Below are 20,283 nucleotides of genomic sequence, written 5' to 3'. Positions count from 1 at the left end.
CACATAATCGCTAATGAAACAGAGGACTGTTTATCTGAGCTGTTAAAAAAAGGCTTCGAGCACAACACGCCACCTCCACCAGTACACAAGGCCCAAATCTCTCTCATCTGAGAGAAGGCAGTTTCCACTGAAAATGTCACAATCCCAACTACACATTACATCAAATTGTACTTAATGGCATCCAGGCAAACTTTAATGCTGTTCCAACATTTTCTCTATGCATATGCACCCCATAGACAGCCGCCCGCACCCCCCTCCCTCGCCTTTTTTTTTTTTTTTGGGCCAAGCAAGCAAGCTTTCTCTTTCCCAGTTCCACATCTGGACTTGATTCCAGGTGCGGTGTTGAGAATGTGGAGCACGTCGAGTAGAAGAGGTGGAACTCTGACTGGGGCCGGGAGCTGAGATAATGTCGGGGAGATGGGGTGGAAGTTGTGCAACATTTGGGAAATGGCAGAGACAATCTAAGTAAGGACAGATGATACACGAGACAACAGATGACATGGATGAATGCCTGGTGGGAAGGAGGGCATTCTCATTAAGTTCCTCTTCGGACAAAAAAGAATAGACACTACGAAGCATTTGTAGCATGGTTTGATTGCAACTGCCAGGATTTACCAAAGAAGAGCGTCGGGCCTCCTGCGTCGCAGACCTCAAGCACGCTGGCCCTTGAGGAACTCATGACATCCAGTGGCGTAATCCCTTCAACACACACGCACACAGGCGTCCCTTTATGAGCTGCTCATGTGGGGACATGCTTTTAATTTGGCATTTGAAAAAAAGCTGAGCCTCCTACAATTCATGGGATCATAAAATGATGTAGTAGTGGCATATTTTTAGTAATTAATATCCCCATTATCGAGAATTATGAGTGGTAGGGAATTGTTGCGAAACAATGGATTCCTAAAGACTAAGAATTGAAAATTGTGCGTCAGATATTGTAGCCGTTGTCTCTCTGACTCTGGTGTAAACTCGTTGGTCATGGGAACAATTTCCTTATTCCGGATTATTATAGCCCTGCAGTGCTTAAGACTGAGAGTGTAAGATTGTGTGTGTGTGTGTGTGTGTGTGTGTGTGTGTGTGTGTGTGTGTGTGTGTGTGTGTGTGTGTGTGTGTGTGTGTGTGTTAGTGAGCTTTGCTCAAGCGCAAAGGCCCACGTGGGGCAATTTTTTTTTTTATATGTATGTCAATTGGTCGCTACTTCGCGGATTTTCGTTTATCGCGGGTGGTTTTGGTCCTCATTTTCCGCGATAAACGAGGGATTACTGTAGTCTGGTTGGATACCTGGGGTGCCCTCGTGTGTCAAAAACCTGGTGTGGTTGCGGGATAACTACGATTCATTTTTCAATTATTTTTTTTAAATATCAGGTGAAATTTTTTGTCATTGATGGAGAGTTACCATTGACTTCATTTTCTATCTCAACGTAAGAACGTGTCACGTTGCGAGGTGGCGCTATATAGAGAGAGTTTTTATTCTCTCTGGGTGAACTGATCGTTGCCCGACACTCAAGAAATTATTTTATAGCATTTTTTAAATGTAAACCACTAACGTGATGCATTATTTGAGACGCTTTTATTTTGAAGGTGGCCAACGCCGCTCACCGTCGACACATTGCCGTAAAGCAGCAATAGTATGCAGCTGCAGACTCGGAGGAGGTAGCTTCAGGCAATGGTAGACATACGCCGGGTCTGCAGCTGGACCCTTCTCTAATGCAGAGTATCAGCAATCCATGTGGCGGCTGGCTTGACTTCTATTTTGCGACTGGAGGCTGGCCTGACCGCAGGGTAATCACTGCACTGCTAGAAATTATGCGGTTCTTGATGTCTGACTGCTAATATTTCAAATATACGATTGGTCTTAATAGGGTGTTTCTATACGCCACTGAATTAGGCTTTGTGTCGATACATCCTTCACTGAGGTGTTCAATCACAGTTTGTTCGCTCACTGTAATCACAGGACAGTAGAAAAACTACAAGAGCGTCGTAGGAAAATGACGTCATTATGGTCAGCTGACTTCAAGAACCACTTTTCTCTGCAAACACTTTTTATGCGATACAGTACTTAACATGTTCCTAAATAGTTGGGGTTTTTTTTGTTTTTTCTTTGTCTTTTTTCACAGACTTAGTCGAAAGTTTGCCTTGGACAACTGAACTTTTAAAATGCTGATTTCCGTCATTTTTAATCAGGGGTTTCTAGCGCAAATTCATTAAGTTGCCAAGCTCATTTGCAGAAATGTTGACGGAAGCATTGCTTGCCTTTGCGTTCATTGTTTTTTTCAAAGACGTTTTTTGCGATTCTTTTGTCATCAGTGTTGACCTTGGTAAACCGGTAGGACCTTTGAAACACTTCTGGAGAAGCACCGGTTTCTGGTAGGTAAACAATCACCCCAGAAAAACACCAATCGATCGGCAGTAATCCCTGATTGATAAATTTGTATACAGAACTGTAGTGCGCAGGTAGCAAACTACTTTAAATAATATATCCGCTACATTTGGTAGACCTGGACCATTTATTGGAATATTACTAATGCACGTTAATGTGAATATGAATAATGTGGATGTTAGTAACTTTTTGCCGGAAATTAATGTTGAGAAGTTTGATAGTTTGCAGTGGTACAGAACTACTGCGCTCCACGTTAGGGTCTGGAGGGGGCTAATAAAAAATGTGACCTAAACCGTCCTTGTCATTGCAAAGGCATAACTCGGGGCTCCTGAATTTATTAATGTGCAGGAGTCGTAAAGGAAGTGACAGTTTAATGTATGTTTGTGTGTTGTGGGATTTTAATTGTATTTATAATGCTTAATAAATTTATAAGACCACCATTTGATAAACAGCAATACCAAATTCAAATTTATGTTTATGCTAATACACAAGTATGTAAAATCTTTTTCGCAGATATTTTATGTTTTATTTGAATGTGTCGGCCCCAAAGCAGACTGTGCTCGAGGAATACAGGACTTATTCGATGACTCCTGTGTAGAACTGTCTCAGCAGCTCCTGTAGCAGGCCGTGCTTCCTCAGCAGCCTCAGGAAGAACATCCTCTGCTGGGCTTTTTTCAGAATGGAGTTAATGTTGGCGTTCCACTTCATGTACTGAAAGACTTTGATTCTACTACTTAGATTATTTATTATTATGATTATGTATTATTTACTTAGATGGCAAATTATAATTATCTAATTGCATTCCTGAGCATGAATGATTACTTGATGTGAGAACATCTTGGCTAATTTGTTTCTGAGAATACCAACGAGCCGATGCAAATTTGGTTGTCAAAAAATGAATTCAGTTTTAAATTCCGCCTCCCTGTTCATGACGGTAAAACATCAAGAGTTTAGGCAATTTAGGTGCCTAAATTGAAAGAGTCCTCATTAAAGCACTTCATGATGCTGTGTGGTCTCATCTCAGGTGTGTCAAACATTTGTTAAGCACTTTGTGTTGTGTGCAGTCCTCCTCTCCCTCACACGCAGGCGCACCATTTTGACCTGAGCATTGATCAGCAACAGAACCTTGCCTACGTGGGCTCGGTCCCACATGGAGGGATCCAGCAGGTCCGAATACACTGGATGATGGAGCTGGTCACTGCCCAGTACGTGAAACGGCAGCAGCTCGGACAAGCTTATAGTTAGTCTGTGTTAGTGTCACTATATTTAGCTATCATCTGCTTTTGTTGTTTTAGAGATTTTGGAGGACAACCTCAGTACAATTTTACAAAGTTGGACCAGCTACTGAATCTCTTATGGATTAATGGACTCCGGCCAGGTACGCATCTGTGATGCACCTCTAATCTTTTCTTCTACAGTCCTCAACCATTTCGACATTTTTTGTGTGTGTGTTTGTGTGCAGAATTCCAAAAGAAAACAAAATAGAATTTTGTTTTCCAAATATATCTTATCTTTCCAAGTTTCTCAACCAATTCAAACATTCCAAAGTCAAAATCTTCAGCACATTCAGGCAATTACATCCAAAACTACATTTTTTTTTTCGTTTGTATCATTCCAAATTTTCCATGACAACATTCCCAAATTAATGGAGAATCTTTACAAATTCTGCAAGAATGTTTGCATTCCATCAACACTGATTAGAATTTGTCATGAACGATGACACAATGCAAAAGCCTTGTCAACCCTTTTCTCTGTTCATGTTGCTCTTTGGTTATGATTGTATAATTGTTGGTTTAGGTCATACCATTCCATCTTGCTTAACGTTCGTGTTTTAACAGTTCTAATTAGAACTATTCCTAAAACACAGGGCGAGATGTTTTACCCTTATCAATTGGTCATAGCTCTTTCTTTACCGAGGTGTCGGTCCTCCTATACTGTATGTTAACATAACCAGTTGGTAGCACATTAGCATTGTATCAGTTGTCATTTAAAATAGAAGACGAATACAGGGCAAGACCAACAACACACATGAGTTTAAAAATTAAAAACACCAAACGTTCATAAAAATTGATCAACTTGAACGCACTATAAAGTTTTTTTTTTTCCTTGCACTTTTGTGATTTTTCAGGTTTTGAACTGATGGGGAGCGTCTCAAACTACTTCACGGACTTTGAAAACAAATCTCAAGTGTTCAAGTGGAGGAATCTTGTTTATTTCACAGCCAAGAGGTACATTGGTGAGTGAGCGTCAGCTGCCCTCTCTTTAAAAGGGAAAGTCAACCCCCAAAAAAATTCTTTACCAAAATATGTTCTATGCAGCCTCACTAGTATAAACACGGCATTTTGATTAATATTGCATGTATGGAATCTGAGTTAAGCAGTAAAATCAACCCGTTTTTGTCTATCACAGGGTGTGGCCAGCCTGAAAATGACCTCACAATTGCTCAGGGCTCAGGTAGCGACCCATCAGAGCTCAGCTTTAGAAAACAGGTGAGCCATGATGGGTCATTACCTGAGCCCTGAGCGACTGTGAGGTCATTTTCAGTCGACGGCAAGTGACAAAATGGCCGCACCCTGAGATGGTTAAAATTGGGTGGACTTTGATACTCAACTCATATTCCACAAATGCAATATGAATCAGAAAATGATGGGGTTGACTTCACCCTTAAACAGCGAATGACACAGCTCCGAGCAAATGCAAGGCGTCACTCACTTTATTAAAATGTCCACTTACAGAAAAATATGGACTTGGGAGTGTTTCTCAGTGGAACTTTGAAACATGGAACGAGCCCAACAACCATGACTTTGATAATGTCAGCATGTCAATTCAAGGTACAGTGCCGTCAATGTCCACACAGACTGCCTTGTTCATTTCCGCTGTAATTTGAAATACCCCCCTGCAGCTGTTTGTGTATAGTGAAACTGTCTTTCAATGATAGTGAGGTAATCAAAATATAATAAATAATTTTCATGATGTGTTGTTCAAAGAGTGGCACGGTGGTCGACTGGTTACTCACAGTGCAGAAGTGTAGGGTTCGATTCCGGCTCCGGCCTTCATGTGAGGAGTTGCATGTTCTCCCCCGTGCCTGTGCGGGTTTTCTCCGGGTACTCCGGTTTCCTCCCACATTCCCAAAGCATGCATGGCAGTTTATCTCTAAGTTGTCCCTCGGTGTGGGTGTGAGTTTGGATGGTTGTTCGTCAATGTGTGCCCTGCGATTGGCTGGCAACCAGTTCAGGGTGTAACCCTCCTGCTGCCCAAGGACAGCTGGGGCGGGCTCCAGCATGACCGCGGCCCTCTTGAGGATAAGCGATTTAGAAAATGGATGAATGCATGGATTGTACAAAAGTCGAACTACAATGACATATTGATGGAAATGCTACCGTGGGCATCCCTATAGAATCTACTTTGCAATGTGTGATGTTATATCTCCTCAGGGTTTCTAAATTATTATGATGCCTGTTCGGAGGGTCTGCGGGCCGCCAGCGACTTGCTTCGGTTTGGGGGACCGGGAGACTCGTGTCACTCGCCGCCTCGCTCGCCTTACTGCTGGGCCATGCTTCAACACTGCTACAATGGCACCAACTACTTCACTGGAGAGACGGGCGTCCGGCTGGACTACATCGCCCTGCACAAGAAGGTGTCTGCGAGTTAACATGAATGACCGTGATCATTTTTAGCAAGGCATGACTCAAAGGCTATTCAGTCTTATTTGAGTAGAGTTGCTGGGGTACGTGACATCTGTGCGTAAGTAGAAGTACAGATATTTGTGTAAAATTTTTTTTTTCATGAATTAAAAAAGACCTGTAAATGTAGAAGTACATTCACCACAAATCGTTCTTAGAGCCCACATCATCAAGCAATTGTCATGAAGATAACGATTAATGGGGAATATTTTTCTCGCTCAAAACTGTCATTCTCGTGATTCATGCTCCCTGGTTCACATTTCCTACTGCCGCTGCTGTCCCTAAAATGTCTGCCGTAAAAGACACGAAAAAGAGCTCACCCATGGTTGACTTTTTTATTTTGCACATATTTTGCCTTCATTTTCTTCCAGGGAGCAGGCTCCTCTTTGCCTATCCTCCAGCAGGAGATGCAGACCATGGGAGAGATCCAGGAGCGTTTCCCTCGGTTCCGCAGTCGGCCTGTGTACAATGATGAGGCCGATCCGCTGGTGGGCTGGTCTCGGCCTCAAGAGTGGAGAGCGGATGTCACCTATGCTGCCATGGCCGTCAAGGTAACGAGCAATGACCAAGCATCGCCACAGAATTTTGAAGGAGATCGGGATGAACGAACATGAGACCTGATGGTCATGTGGTCAAATGGCTTGCGATGAGCCAAAGTGAAACATTCCTGCATGGAAAATAGTGCCGCCGGACCACGTATTATTACATCCAGCGCCTTGATGTCGTAAACCGAGGGCCCCCAATGTTGCATTAGAAAATGTAAGCGCATTCTAATTGTGTCTGTGAACAGGTGATCAGCCAGCATCAGGATGTGCTGTCTGCAAACACAAGCATCAACTACACCCTGCTGAGCAACGATAACGCCTTCCTCAGCTACCATCCTCACCCCTTCACCCAGCGCACTCTGACCGCTCGCTTCCAGGTCAACAACACGCAGCCTCCTCACGTGCAGCTCATCAGGAAACCCATCCTCACTGTCATGGGCCTTCTGGCTCTGCTCGGTACTGTGGACCTGCTGGACTTACGTTGATTCATATATTGCATCAGTCTGGTTCTTTAATCCTGAATTGTTGCGCTCAATTTTGACAGCAATTTAAAAAAAAAAGGTATTCTTTAACCCTGGAATATGATGCACACAAAAATGAAAATGTTAAACTGTTTCAGATTTGACTCGCATCCCCTAAAATGGGTTCGAGATTCACCACTGTGTAGCGATGCAGCGATGAATCGGCTAACTAACAACTAATCGGTTCTCAAATTAACTGATAATGATTAGGATAATCGTTTCATCTTTACAGAGCCTGTTGAATTTGACATTGCCCAAATCCTCTGGATTCCAGCCTCTCAACAGGAAACATTCTCAGATTTCTGTCATCCTCCATAAAAGCAGGCTGATTATCTTTTTTTGTTGAATTAAAAAAAAAAAAAAAAACATTTGTTCTATTTGCCACAGATCAAACCGGTAACTGAATCATAATGAATTTTCGTGCATTTTCTGCACTCTCAACTTGAAATAATGTCCCACTTTTGAATACCATGATGGAAATTACAACTTATTTTTTTGACCTGATTAAACAAAATATTAATTGATTATCCAAATAATCGGTAGTTGCAACCCTACCAGTGTGTGTTAAATCAATCAATCAAAGAGAATAATGGAATCTCTAATCTGAAAGTGTACATTCCATATATTTTTTTTTTTTTGATCGGCCAGTGGTACAGTGATCTTAACACAGTCCAGAGAACTGTCTGTGCTCTCCAAAACACTTTTCATAAGGTCTGCAGTTCAAAATTTTATATGAGATAAACAAATATTAGGATATTCTCGGTTAGGTCAAAATTGCCAACACATCGCATGTGTATGGAACATGAACATGATGCAGTGGTTGAAATCTTCCTTCTTCCTTACTGGGCCTTTTTATCACATCACTCATCCAGGTGAGACGCAGGTCCTGGCACAAGTTTTGAACTCCTCTGGAGCCGACGATGCCCACAATGGACTCGTGGGAGTTCTCGCAAGTAGCCACCAGCCCGAAATCCCCAGAGGGCCAGATAGCTGGCAGGCCGCCTTGCTGGTCTACAGCAGTGACGACAACCGTACGTCCACCAGCACGAATGTTGTCACCGTGTCCCTGAAAGGACTGGAGCCGCACGCAGGTGGATCGCATGCATATGGTTATTCTGTTCGATAAGATTACTATAAGAATTGCTCTCGGACTTTTATATCTGCAAGTAAGCGGTTGTTTAAAATGCCCAAGTCCTCTTTATTTGGTACTCAGGTCTTGTCTATGTCACATATCTGATGGACAATAACGTGAGTAACCCCTATCAAGAATGGCAGAACATGGGAAGCCCGGTCTACCCCACGACAGACCAGTTCACAAAGCTCAGGAACGTCCAGGTTTGTTCATGGCTGTATTTTATGAAGATCATATCTTGATTGTGTGTGTTTGTACCAGTACCTGCGATCTCAATATGAGCCAAATGAGGAACTAGCGATAGAAATATGATGATATTTTTGCAATGGGCGGCCCGGTGGCCCAGTGGTTGGCGTGTCAACCTCACAGTGCAGAGGTACCGGGTTCAATTCCAGCTGCGGTCTCCTTGTGTGGAGTTTGCATGTTCTCCCCGGACCTGCGTGGGTTTTCTCCGGGTACTCCGGTTTCCTCCCACATTCCAAAATGATGCATGGCAGGCTGATTGAACACTCTAAATTGCCCCTAGGAGTGAGTGTGAGCATCTGTGTTCGACTCTGTGTGCCCTGCGATTGGCTGACAACCAGTTCAGGGTGTCCCCCGCCTACTGCCCAAAGACAGCTGGGATAGGCTTCAGCACCCCCCGTAACCCGTGTGAGGAAAAGCAGATCGGAAAATGGATGGATGGATTTTTGCAATGATGCCAAAGTCCCAATCAATATCACACTATCTACGCAATTGAAGAAAAGACAACGTGATAATGGCCGCAACTGTTCAAACTCATCAAACAGCATATCTATTTAAAGCGGATGTTATATATTTTAAACTACAACTCCGTATTCCATCGGTCATAAAAGGAGGAGGAAGAAGATAAAACGTATTTAAATCCTCCCCTTAGATAAATTATCCATCAAGAATTGCAATCTAAAACATCTATACTATTATAATGGATGATATCCATCTAGACAGGACCACAAAAAATAAATCATTGGGAGTTGGGGGGGCAGAAAAGCGGTCAGTATCTGCTGTGACCACCTTTTTCCTCACGCAGTGCACCGGTTTTATTGCACAGGTGTGCCTTGGGCTACCTCAGATACTGTACCTCCTCCATATATAGGATGTCATACGTTGAGATTTGTAGTTCCACCCACTGTAGTTTTATTCTTGTCTGGAGTTGTATTAATATGCTACTTTGTCAGGACCCTCTTGTTGATGGACCGCAACCGGTGCCTGCAGGTGACACTCTGACTTTGAAAGCAAGACTGCATATTCCCTCTGTGCTGCTGATACATGTATGTGCCCGACCCAAAACTGCTCCAAACCAGGTCAGTAGTTCTTCTGAGTGATGCGGTGGATTTATAAAGCGTTTTTTGTCAAAGTTCAGCACATGCTCAATGTCAATGAAGCACAAGTTGATCAAGATGAGCTGAAGGTGGATATCAAGGATGTGAAGTAAATGCGTAGCTGTCTTAATTTAAGTCCTGAGTTCCAGAGGTAACGTGTCATTTTTGGGCTTGACGTGTGTTTTATTTGCCCTTCAAGGTCAATGGTTTGCGTTTTATCAGGATCACCAAAGGCCAAGTCCTCGTTATCTGGTCTGATGGCTGTGTTAGTTCCAAGTGGGTGCATGATCTCAATGAGATGTTTTGTGTGTGTGCGCGCACTCCCAAAAGCATTCATATATTCTTTGCAGATGCATTCACACCTTTGAAGTTGAGCTCTCTGTAAATCAGAAGGACTTCAGCAGGATTAATAGCCACAACACCATTTTTACATCATTCGTTTACTCACCTGGTAAGATGTTTTTGTGTTTTGGTCATTGTTTAACATAGCAATATGTTATGACGAGTTATTGTCAGAGGTACACGGCGAACAAAAAGTTTAGGATGGTCTGCTTATGGGTGAAATTTTAGAAATAACCTACTTTGTACTTAATTGGACTTTTTCTCTAAGCTGCTGAATGGTGCTGCTAAATCCCTAACTTTTTGTGAGTTATGAGTAGTGTCGATGCTAAAAATTCCTTATATTTCTGGGTTACCATATAGCACATTTTAACCTCAGTGAAACACTTTTTGTAGTGATCAACAAGATTCTGGAATAATTTTAACCAACCAAAATTGGAAAAGCAATTTGGATTGGAAAAAGCGTGCTAAAATTAAGCTTCTAATTCTGAATTGTGATGCTGACTTGCATGTTGTGTTGCTCAGCGGACCAGCAGGTGAGCGGCTGGTACAGAGTGCGAGCGGTGGACTACTGGGGCAGGCCTGGGATGTACTCACTGCCTGAGGAGTATTCAGAGGAGCTTTAGACGTGTGTCTCTCTCTCTCTCTCTCTCTCTCTCTCTCTCTCTCTCTCAGCGCTTGCTGCGCGCGCGCACGCACACACACACACACACACACACACACGCACGTAGAAGACATTCATCTCATCTGTTTAGCCCATCCGTGCAGTAATGTTTGGAATATCAAATGGGTAGTCTTTTGTGGTTTGCTGTCATTGTCATAGATTTTATTTTTTGATAAAATCATTTTCAAAACACAGTGATCCTTGCATTTGTTTTTTGTTTTGTTTTTTTTAATAAAATGTACTCCAGAATGATGGAACAGTACAGATTTCATCCATCTGTGTGATAACGACAAGACTGTTAAGAGGGGGCGGGGGTGTTGTGTCATCTTGTTCAGGCAAACACAAAGGACGTTTTTTTTCTCTCTCTTTATCTTGGCAACTGCATTATATTACATTGCGGCGTTCTGCCATGACAACGGAAACAATGATGACAATTTTACACAAGACAGGATTCTTCTTGTATCTTGGGTTAGCTTTAATGGTGTATTGATTTCATGCCCACCACGATGACTCATGAAGTTCTTTTTCTCCAGCTGCTGATTGCGACATGTTTAGCAAGCTCCTGATGAGAAGGACAACAATCAATGGATTATAGTTCAAACGTCCACCTTGGTTATGACACCTAAAATAAATCCAAAATTGTGCCTAGTGCAGGAGTGAACACGTACCGGACTGCAGCACAGGCTGGAATTGACCCGCCATGCAGATTTCCTCCTGTTTTTGGCGCACGACTCTCTGGATAGGAGGTGGGAGGCCGCGGGGGTTGCGGGAGAAGACCAAGGCGTAGCCGTCCTCGCAACTTCCGTCCTCCTTCAGGCTGCGGCAGGCGTAGGTGATGGCGTAGTTATCGTAGTCGGTGTCAATGATCCAGTAGTTGTCACCTAGAGGAGCACAGAGCACATGCTGAGGCCGAGACGTGTGTGTGTGTGTCTGTATGTGTGCATGCACATTGATCCTGCACAATTTACCCTTTCAGGGACAGCGGTTACTACAGTGGACAGCTTTATCATGTTATCAGGTTACAGGGTGCATGAAAGGGTTAAATTCTCTTCAATTTAATGCAACTGTTGATTCCAGTATTTCAGTTCTAATACTGAACAGCATAGGATACAGCTAGAATCCATGCAAGACTTGCATCCATCCATTTAGTATAACCGCGAGTCCTCAAGAGGGTCGCTGGTGAGCTGAGGCCTATCCCAGCTCATTTTGAGCAAGAGGCGGGCTACACCCTTGACAGGCTACCAGTCAATCGTAATTTACGGTCAAACAACCATTTATGCTGATGTCCACCCGGACAATTTAGCACTTTCAGTTAACCTAAACCAGAACCTCTCTCAACTGTGAGACTGACATGTTGAGTACTTTCCCGGTAAGCTGTTCCGATTCAATTTTTTTCCAAGTGGCAATTGAAATAACACACACGCACACACACACACACACACAAAACATTAAAAAACAAAGTAGAAAATATATTCTAATCGTAATGAAATTATTATTAGTATCAGTAGTGTTAGTTGTACTGTAATAGTAAATTATATACAAAGAAGCAATACAACATAAAGAATAATAATTGCAAGTGTGCATTGTTCACATAAAGTAATGATTCAGCTACTCCAGACCGTGTGAGTATATGTGTGCATGTGTGCAAGATTTATTGCCCCTACCTCCACTGGACAAATAGCTGGCCAATCCCTGGTAGTTCATGAACATCTTGCCTGGGCTTTCAGGGTCTGGCACAGAATACTGAGCGGCCATGTCAGCGCACACCACCCAGAACCTGAACGTCGTATAAGGAATTAGAAATTAGCAAGCGAGAATTTCAGTGCTTGAACAAGTAGATGCATGGGCAATAACCACTACTGACCCAAACAGAGTGACTCTGCCCCTGGAGGAGGCCACCATAGCGCCATCGTCTCCAACAGTGTACTCAGCAGAGATGTTGTCCTGAAGGAACAAACCCTCAGGATCCTTCTTCTGCAAGGCATACCACTTGCCTGCATACTGATGGCAAAAATAAAGATCCTTTTAGAACCATTCAAAACACAAAATACTTCTCTTCTGTACCTGATACCGTCACTCCATACACTAAAAGAAAACATGACAATATCTGTACTTTTTTATCTGACTTTTTCAACTGTTAAAATAGACTAGTTACTATTTTCATCCTCCGCAAATGATGACACAACGTGAAAAGAATTTTAACTGCCTGATTAAGATATCTGAGACATACGGTGGAAGAAATAGGCGGAGCAGCGACATGCAGGAATGTGAACTGAGGAACGTGAATGACATTGACCCAACAGATTCACAGAAGCAAAATTTTCCCCCTCCCATCGACTTATTTGAGAACATTTTTTGATTTGGTGGGCTCCAAGAATGATTTGAATGATTTTCTCCAAGATGTTTTGCTTTGTGCCAGCATGAACACTACCATCGTCAATCTCATCATCACCATGGCAACAAGACGATGCTGTTGGCATGCTGCTGGGCCAAAAAAGGTCAAGACTCATGCGTGCACACACTTATGATCTCACAAATGCAACACACAACAATAGTTGGCTCCTCCGACAACCCCTCTGCCTTTCTATTATGGCGCACCTGCAGATGAAATGTGGTGGCGCCCTGATGGCTCCGAATCCTGCCGCCTGCAGGGGGACTGTGACCCAAACACTCCCCACCCATTTAAGTACAGTATGACTGTTTGCTGAGGGGTTTTTTTCCCACATCCATACTGTGCTCACCACACTGGAGCTCAGTCTGGAGTTGTTTTTTTCCCCCCTCCGACCCCTCTTTATGCATTCATTTCAAGTATCAAGTACAACTTTATTGTCAACTGTGCCGTATGTTTCATCTGCGAAAATGGGGGGCTTTAAAAGGCGATCCGGCGGACTCTTGTTCTGTATACCCTTGTTGGTCATTGGTTTTCGATGTTTCTCCGATAGGTTGTGTCTGTTTCATTTTTTTGGACCCTTTGGTAGAATGACAATAAAGCTATTCTGTTTCTGATCAGTTTCTAGTGTTCAAAAATTCTCTCTCTTCTTAAAAGAGAAACGGATGCCATTGACGGTGTAAAACATTTTTGTACCTCTTACTTTTGTGCTTAAGATAAAAATATTTTTCAGTCTGTACTTTTTTTAATGATCTACAGGAGTGGAATCAGTGCTTCTATTTTTACCGGTTCAGTAGCTGTGCTTCTACTTCAGTACAAAGTGTGAGAGCTTCTGCTACCTCTGAGTAAATTACAAAGTAATCTAGTACACAGTTGACGCACTCCCTTCTGAATGTTTTCCTTCATGAAACAATGCAGACTTACTCTTTTGGGGTCAAAGTCCTGTTTGACGGTGAAGCTGTCCACCACGCAGCTGGCCATGCTCTGCTCCACGCTGGCCAGAAGCAGCATGACCACGGCAAACATTTGGAAGTCCATTCTGGGCAAAGACAAGTAAGCAACATGCGTTTGCTTCATGTTTCAAATGAAGATTCTGGAGTTGCGCCTCTTCTCTGCGGGTCTGGCCCGTCTGTCCCAACAAAGCTGCATCACCTTACCTTGTAGGGGGAGCGGCAAGATGAAGCAGGAAGGTCCAATTCAGAGTTGTGAGCGACAAGTCGGCATTGCAGTTTTTATACCTGAAACACACCTGACTCTCAGTTTATTTTCATGTCTTGAACCTAAATACAGAATTTAAATCTACCCTTAATCCATTTAACCAAATCCCCCGCCGTAAGCTGCTGAGTGCTTGCATTCAGCAGTGTATGGGCTTTATGTAATTGTTTGCAGAGCTACATAATAACATACATAATGATTGGTGTGCTGGGTTGGCCTGAGCATTCGTCCGATCCTCAGGCCACGTCCGTGGCTGCATTAAAAACATTTATGTGAAATTTATTGGGGACAAAAAAAAAAAAAACAGCACCGGCACACTTTTGATTTGTTTACACTTGGACGACATATTCACAGTTTCGTTCAGGCAGCATGATGGTGGTCAGCGCGTCTGGCTCACAGCTACAAAGTTTGAATCTTTGCCTTCCTTTGTGGAGTTTGTAAATGCGCTACGTGTGTTTTCTTTTCGGGGTTTTATGTGTTTGCTCAATCAGGGGTGTCAAATCCATTTTCCGTGTTGACCACACCACATTTATGGTTTCCTTCAGAGGGCCTTGATATTAGGATCCCTTTATTGTATTTTTGCATACTCACAATTGACCCTGCATTTCATTATTACAATGTTCAACTAATTTTTACTTTTTTTTTCATCAAAGATGCGAGTAAATATTCCAAGATGTTTGGGTTTTTTTGCATTGATTCTGAATCTTCCCTCATTTTATTTTTTCTGGAACACATCAGGTTTTCACTGTATAATTGTATAATAACAAAATAACAATGGCTCAGTGGCTGAGTGGACTTTCATTTTTAAATGAAAGTCCATTTACCATTCAATAATAGAATATGTGATATCGTAACATATTTATGAATTAAGGGTTAGGTTCAGCACTTTTTTTAATAGCTGTAAATTACAACGCATGGTAAAATCCATCTTGCGCAAGCTTTTAGGTGTCAAACTTAAAAACAAAACAATAAAAAAATACCTAAAAACCTGATGCACTACATAAAAAAATAAAAATAAATAAATAAAAACTAACTGAGATGCTGACATAACTGATATCCGTTGCTACTGTATTTGTAAATTGTGTTCAAATTACACTCACGTGCCCTGCAATCTATGAAGCCATTTTTTGACAGAACAGGAAAAATGGTCTTGATGTGGCTATTTTTAAGACCGATTCATTCAGGGCAACTGTAAGGTTATGCCAGCGGAAGCTCAGGTGATCAAATCTTACTTGTTCAGTTTGGTAACGTCTATAAATAGCGGCAGGCATACCTCGACATGCTGTTGAACGTTACAATACCGTACTGGGGAGAAGGCAAACCTTTTTTTCCCCCTCTCACAGGCCACATTGTAGTTTTGGTTTCCCTCTGAGGGCCAATATGACTGAAAGCACCTACATGTACTGTATAATCACACCAGCATATTATAATTGATGCATGCCAAGTTTTTAACGAGTTAGACTAATTTGTTCAGTGTACGTTACTAAACGTGAAGACAACTTGCAATTTTCTGACAGATTTTTGCAAGAAACTTGATGTAGATGTATTACGATTTGTTTTAGCGGGCCACGTGCAATCAGTGTGGTGGGCTGGATCTGGCCCCCAGGCTTAAGTTTGACACCTGTGATAAACTTTGGCGTTAAATGTATACTGACTAAATATACCAAAATACAAATTCTAATTGAAGCAGGAAATGTATTGGTCGATTCATGAATCAAACACCTTCTGTGAATTTTACATTTCAGCTCCTTGTTAAAGAAGAGCAAGTTGGGCAAAAAAATACTGAAATCCAGAACAGTTTGACATATGCCCATTCAAAATTTTAGCAAAGTTCAAACTACGCTCACCTGCAAACGCGATGGTGCATCTGGAGCTCATCGTGAAATTTCAATCGAAAGCTGAATTGCTAATACAACGGTAATACTAAAAATTCCCCTGGACATTTGCAACTATTTTTGACGACAGAAGGTGAGCGCTAAGTTTAGCCAAAGGAATAGCTTTGTGCACGCCGCACCGCTATTATTGGCAAGCTGCACTGAGGCATTATCCAAGACTGATTGCTGACTTGGGCTGATCCAGTTGAAGACGCGCGCCTTCTTAACGGGACGTGACCTCACGTTGTCTGGACCGGCGTCACGTCAGGTCACTTGTCAACAGAAACCAGTCACATGACGTCTAGCAGAATGTCAAACTTATGAACTCATTTGAAACTGCATCACACCAAAGCAAGCACATTTAGAAAAATGATCATTAGTTCAGTACTTTTTGCAGTGTGGTCTGCCGTGAAATTTCTCATGGAAAACGGGTCCCTCGGCTGAAATGAGGTTTATTGGGCCGCTCCGACCCAATCGGTTTCTTTGCAACCATCAACAAATAAAGAATCCAGTCTCGACAAAAAAAAAGCAAGTGCATATTAGTGGTACCACTCTACATTTATTCAAGCAACTTCACAGTCTGTGAGCAAGTCTGGGACATACAAAGTGAGAACTGTTGTTGTTAAAAAGTGCATTCTTAAATTCAATAATGTACCAATGGCTGGGGAAAAAAATAGTGCGGGTGGATGGGGTTTAGCCATGCAGACATTTTCACAAACAAGCGTTTAAGGGCCAATTATTTACATGATTAATTTATCAACAGGAGTAGAGGCGGGCAATCCGGAGAAATAAATTATCCCTAAACAACAGTGTCGATATCTACAACATGGGAGCGTTCGAATGGTTGAGCACCGACGTTGCCCGTTCCAAAACAACGAGGGAGAAGTTTGGAAGTGCGCACGTAAGTAAAGTTTCATTTCAGAATGGTGTCTTCATTTGCTGTAACGACAAAGTCAAATATGATTAGCAGAACATTAAACAGTTTCAGTTTCACAGTTCAGCATGCCCAAAAGATGCCTAGTACGTATTGATTACCCTCTGCAAGCTGCTTGGCAATGCGCTCCTGTTCCTCACGAGCCTTCTTCTCTTCCTCTTCAATCCTCCTCTCCTCAGCTGCAATCGGCTTCAAGTGATCTGAACAGAGAGGCATGCGGTCAAAGCGGGTGGGATGTATTGACATTGATGCTCAGTGGTGAAGCATGCTTTAGAGTAGTGGTCCCCAAACTTTGTTGCGTCACGGACCAATTGAGACAAGTACATGCTGCCAGCTTTCAAGAATTGGTACTGATAGCTAGCTCTGGCTAGCTATTAGCGACTAAACTGCTAATGTTTATGTGGGCAGGCTGTGCTTACTCTGCTCGCATTTTTTCATGCTTTCCACTTGATCACTTGGGCGCTACTTGTTCATGTGATTCAACGGGTTTTTTGTATTGCCTTGTTTTTGTCGACATAGCATGCACAACAGCTTTCTGTACGTCACTCTGGAGATAGTGCTAGGGGCAGGGGGGCGGGGAACTTCTCTTGTCAAAATACTTTCAACTTCGGAAGTCACGGCTCCCCATCAGCTGCGCATATAGCTGTACGTTTGGTCGATTTGTTACCATTACTTTCAGTTTACTGCTTCTTCTTTCATTTATTGGCAGATTCTGTTGATTTCAACTTGCAAACCAATATTAGAAGGGGACTCCAATTGGCTAGATGGGGCACATTCCCGCCACGTCTGATGGAGTACATTTGCTCACAACTCGCAGGTCTGTCTGTGTGCAGCTCAGTCCCAACTGGGCTGAGGCCCGGTACCAGTCTGTGGACCGGTGGTTGCGGACCCGCGCTTTAGAGGACAACTTACCATATCGCCTCTTGCCATATATGATGCCAGCGATCAAAGCTGAATACCTGGCAGTCTGGAAACAACATGTGAACACACCGGTACGTCAGAAGGCCATTCTCACACTTTAGTCTGAGAGTAGCAAGAACTCACTATCACCAAAAACTATTAATTCAATTGGACATATTGAAATAGCCATACATATTTCAAAAATATCAGATGACTGTTTATTGATCAAGGTGCATCCTAATACAGTTCACTTTTCATAATAGTTTTCGCAATGCATGTACATTATAAAAGATCCAGCCTCCAACAACAAAGGGTTTGAACTAGGGATCTAACAATACGTTTTGTTGTGTTTTTTTTACCGATAACCTTGCAGATTGATATTAGGCCAGTTCGATACGAAGCGATATATCGCTTATGGTGAATGATACTATTCAATATGATAAAAGTGATTTTGTTTCAATATTTTGATATGGTAACAATAGCTTTTTTGAAAATAAACCTACACTAATCAAAGGTAACTAAAAAAAAATCCTCCCCCCATTGGAATTCATTTTAAAAACTGAGATTTACTTATTCCAAAATAGAAAAATATCAGAACAGGCTAGTGTTTTTAAACATGATTTTACCTTAATATCAGAATAAACTGGTTCTTTCTATGCATTAAAACATCCATGTAAACATAATCTTTTGATAAATCGCTTGAGATTTGTGAACAATATTCAACATTATCTTTTGAGGACCAAAAAAATAATCATAATAATTACAGAGTATATTCTCACATTAAATTAACCTGATGCTGTGATTGTTGTCCTTACAGAACAACTGCATGTAACAGTACACAATTTTGCCAAAGGCTCGCATATTCTTTTTCTAAAATATCAGATGTTATGTTGTCTGGCTGCAAGCCAGTTCTCTGCGTGCTCTCAATGAGCCTCATTTACTTAAGTACGCACCAATTTGTGCACAAAACATGCGTATGCAATAATAAGTAATTATTTGAGCAGGAGGAATTAAATGGTTATATTTTTTAATAAATAAGGCAGCAACACCTTGTTGGTGTGCCCCATTAACTTGCACGGCAGTCGCCACTGTTCTTTCATTCAGTTATGTTTCTGTTTGTGATGCCGGATGAGACGCGTTGACATGATATTGCACTTGGCATTTTCAAAGACTATACTGTACACGACAACCATCTTGTCAAGACCATCTCCTTTCTTGCAAAATCCAAAGCGCTCACACATTGCATCGACTTAAACATCTGCTCTTCCTCGCCGCCCAGATCCATGTTGCGTGCTTGACTTAAATCCCAAATACAGTATTAGACTAACACTGTACTGTATTCTACATAGTGTAGTAGACAATCCGCATGTACTGTTATTGACGCTCTTCATTGGGGGTGGAGTCCAAAAAGTATTTTTTTAAAACCACACCAATAAACTATTATTTTGGGGTAAACAAACCTTAATCAATGGAGACACCGCAACCGGGGGAGCCATGGCTTCACAACAGGCTAGCAGCAGACAGCAAACAGCAGCGAGAAGTCACTTTGTCGCCGCGAAGGATTGTGGGAGGAGAAGGTGACTTCTTCATATAGTGCGGTTGGGTAGCGACAGGTTATTGTTAAAGTGCTGCCATCTTCTGGACATTCACAGAGTAGTTTAATTACTGTTCCTTGACTAAATTAGTTTTACTCATTCCGTCAACAAGGTTGTTATTCATTTTACTCAAATTAGTTTTACTCATTGAAACTCACAGAAATGTTATTATTAATCTATTGATTAAAACTCCACCCGTTTTAAAACGAGTTTTATTTTTTAAAGAAAAAAACGGGCCTTTATGGTTTGAAAACATAATTAAGAGAGTTAAATCAACTGGTTCTATAAAGTGTAATTACTGTAAGTACTGTGCAATTTGTGTGTTGTATTTGTGCCTTGAAGGGGCGAATCAGTGGCTCAGGGAGTGACATCAGATGAAATTGAGTTGGCAGGTTAGCAGTGGCGGGCCGTGCATTTCAACCTTAGGCCTTCAGTGACGTCACATACATACACAATATAGGCTCGTCAAGCAGCACTTAATTTCAGGAGCATTTAAAACCATCAAGTATGCATTCACAATTAAGAGCAGGAAACTAAATTTACAGATAGTCAAAAATAAAAAGATGATTTAAAAATACGAAATAAAATGCCACCCAAATTACGTTGTGTGATCTTCAACAAGTCTGTCCAATAAATTGCGCAGTGTCGCAGTTTCATATAAGACACCAACCAAACAATAACAAAACAAACTATTCTTTGAAAATAAACAGATCATTCTCATTTTGAAAACCGGCGATACAACAGCAAATAACTGACATAACTGACTAACTAA

General features: G+C 42.0%; 2 protein-coding genes and 1 long non-coding RNA gene across 4 annotated transcripts; 1 reads left to right on the top strand and 2 right to left on the bottom strand.

Annotated features, from left to right (window-relative positions):
• The first annotated feature begins 1,850 nt into the window (after positions 1 to 1,850).
• Positions 1,851 to 10,820, top strand: idua (alpha-L-iduronidase). 2 transcript variants are annotated; one of them, XM_019862881.1, is made up of 14 exons: positions 1,853 to 2,367; positions 3,445 to 3,585; positions 3,676 to 3,758; positions 4,509 to 4,616; positions 5,116 to 5,211; positions 5,815 to 6,017; positions 6,435 to 6,614; positions 6,854 to 7,064; positions 8,002 to 8,220; positions 8,343 to 8,464; positions 9,458 to 9,583; positions 9,801 to 9,877; positions 9,952 to 10,052; positions 10,466 to 10,820. In XM_019862881.1, the coding sequence occupies exons 1-14, from the start codon at positions 2,231 to 2,233 to the stop codon at positions 10,564 to 10,566; spliced, it is 1,905 nt and encodes a 634-aa protein (XP_019718440.1). In that variant the 5' UTR covers positions 1,853 to 2,230; the 3' UTR covers positions 10,567 to 10,820. The 2 variants fall into 2 exon arrangements, with proteins under 2 accessions (XP_019718441.1, XP_019718440.1); XM_019862882.1 differs by lacking the exon at positions 5,116 to 5,211 and having other exon boundaries at positions 1,851 to 2,367.
• Positions 10,821 to 10,951: 131 nt separating this feature from the next.
• On the bottom strand, positions 10,952 to 14,757 carry LOC109511649 (purpurin-like). The gene is made up of 6 exons (XM_019862883.1): positions 14,151 to 14,757; positions 13,918 to 14,032; positions 12,469 to 12,605; positions 12,269 to 12,381; positions 11,273 to 11,485; positions 10,952 to 11,166 (listed from the first exon to the last, which is right to left on the bottom strand). The coding sequence occupies exons 2-6, from the start codon at positions 14,029 to 14,031 to the stop codon at positions 11,156 to 11,158; spliced, it is 588 nt and encodes a 195-aa protein (XP_019718442.1). The 5' UTR covers position 14,032; positions 14,151 to 14,757; the 3' UTR covers positions 10,952 to 11,155.
• A 1,864-nt stretch (positions 14,758 to 16,621) lies between these two features.
• On the bottom strand, positions 16,622 to 19,500 carry LOC109510173 (uncharacterized). Its single transcript, XR_002167087.1, has 4 exons — positions 19,377 to 19,500; positions 17,929 to 17,983; positions 17,118 to 17,216; positions 16,622 to 17,021 (listed from the first exon to the last, which is right to left on the bottom strand). It is a non-coding gene; the product is annotated as an uncharacterized LOC109510173 (long non-coding RNA).
• Positions 19,501 to 20,283: the final 783 nt, after the last annotated feature.

This window comes from Hippocampus comes, unplaced genomic scaffold (assembly GCF_001891065.2).
Source record: "Hippocampus comes isolate QL1 unplaced genomic scaffold, H_comes_QL1_v1.1 scaffold147, whole genome shotgun sequence".
Classification (NCBI taxonomy): domain Eukaryota; kingdom Metazoa; phylum Chordata; class Actinopteri; order Syngnathiformes; family Syngnathidae; genus Hippocampus; species Hippocampus comes.
Note: the sequence above shows the minus strand (reverse complement) of the source record. Positions and strands in the feature narration are given on the sequence as shown.

What these genes read in the sequence shown, in the direction of transcription:
- LOC109511649 (XM_019862883.1), bottom strand. Translation starts at nt 14,031, where the DNA reads ATGGACTTCCAAATGTTTGCCGTGGTCATGCTGCTTCTGGCCAGCGTG. An exon ending in GGCAGAGTCACTCTGTTTGG is followed by an intron (nt 12,382 to 12,468) that starts GTCAGTAGTGGT and finishes TACGACGTTCAG; the next exon opens with GTTCTGGGTGGTGTGCGCTG. An exon ending in CAGCTATTTGTCCAGTGGAG is followed by an intron (nt 11,486 to 12,268) that starts GTAGGGGCAATA and finishes GTGCTCCTCTAG; the next exon opens with GTGACAACTACTGGATCATT.
- idua (XM_019862881.1), top strand. Translation starts at nt 2,231, where the DNA reads ATGTTGACGGAAGCATTGCTTGCCTTTGCGTTCATTGTTTTTTTCAAA. An exon ending in CACAGCCAAGAGGTACATTG is followed by an intron (nt 4,617 to 5,115) that starts GTGAGTGAGCGT and finishes GTCCACTTACAG; the next exon opens with AAAAATATGGACTTGGGAGT. An exon ending in CAAAGCTCAGGAACGTCCAG is followed by an intron (nt 8,465 to 9,457) that starts GTTTGTTCATGG and finishes CTACTTTGTCAG; the next exon opens with GACCCTCTTGTTGATGGACC.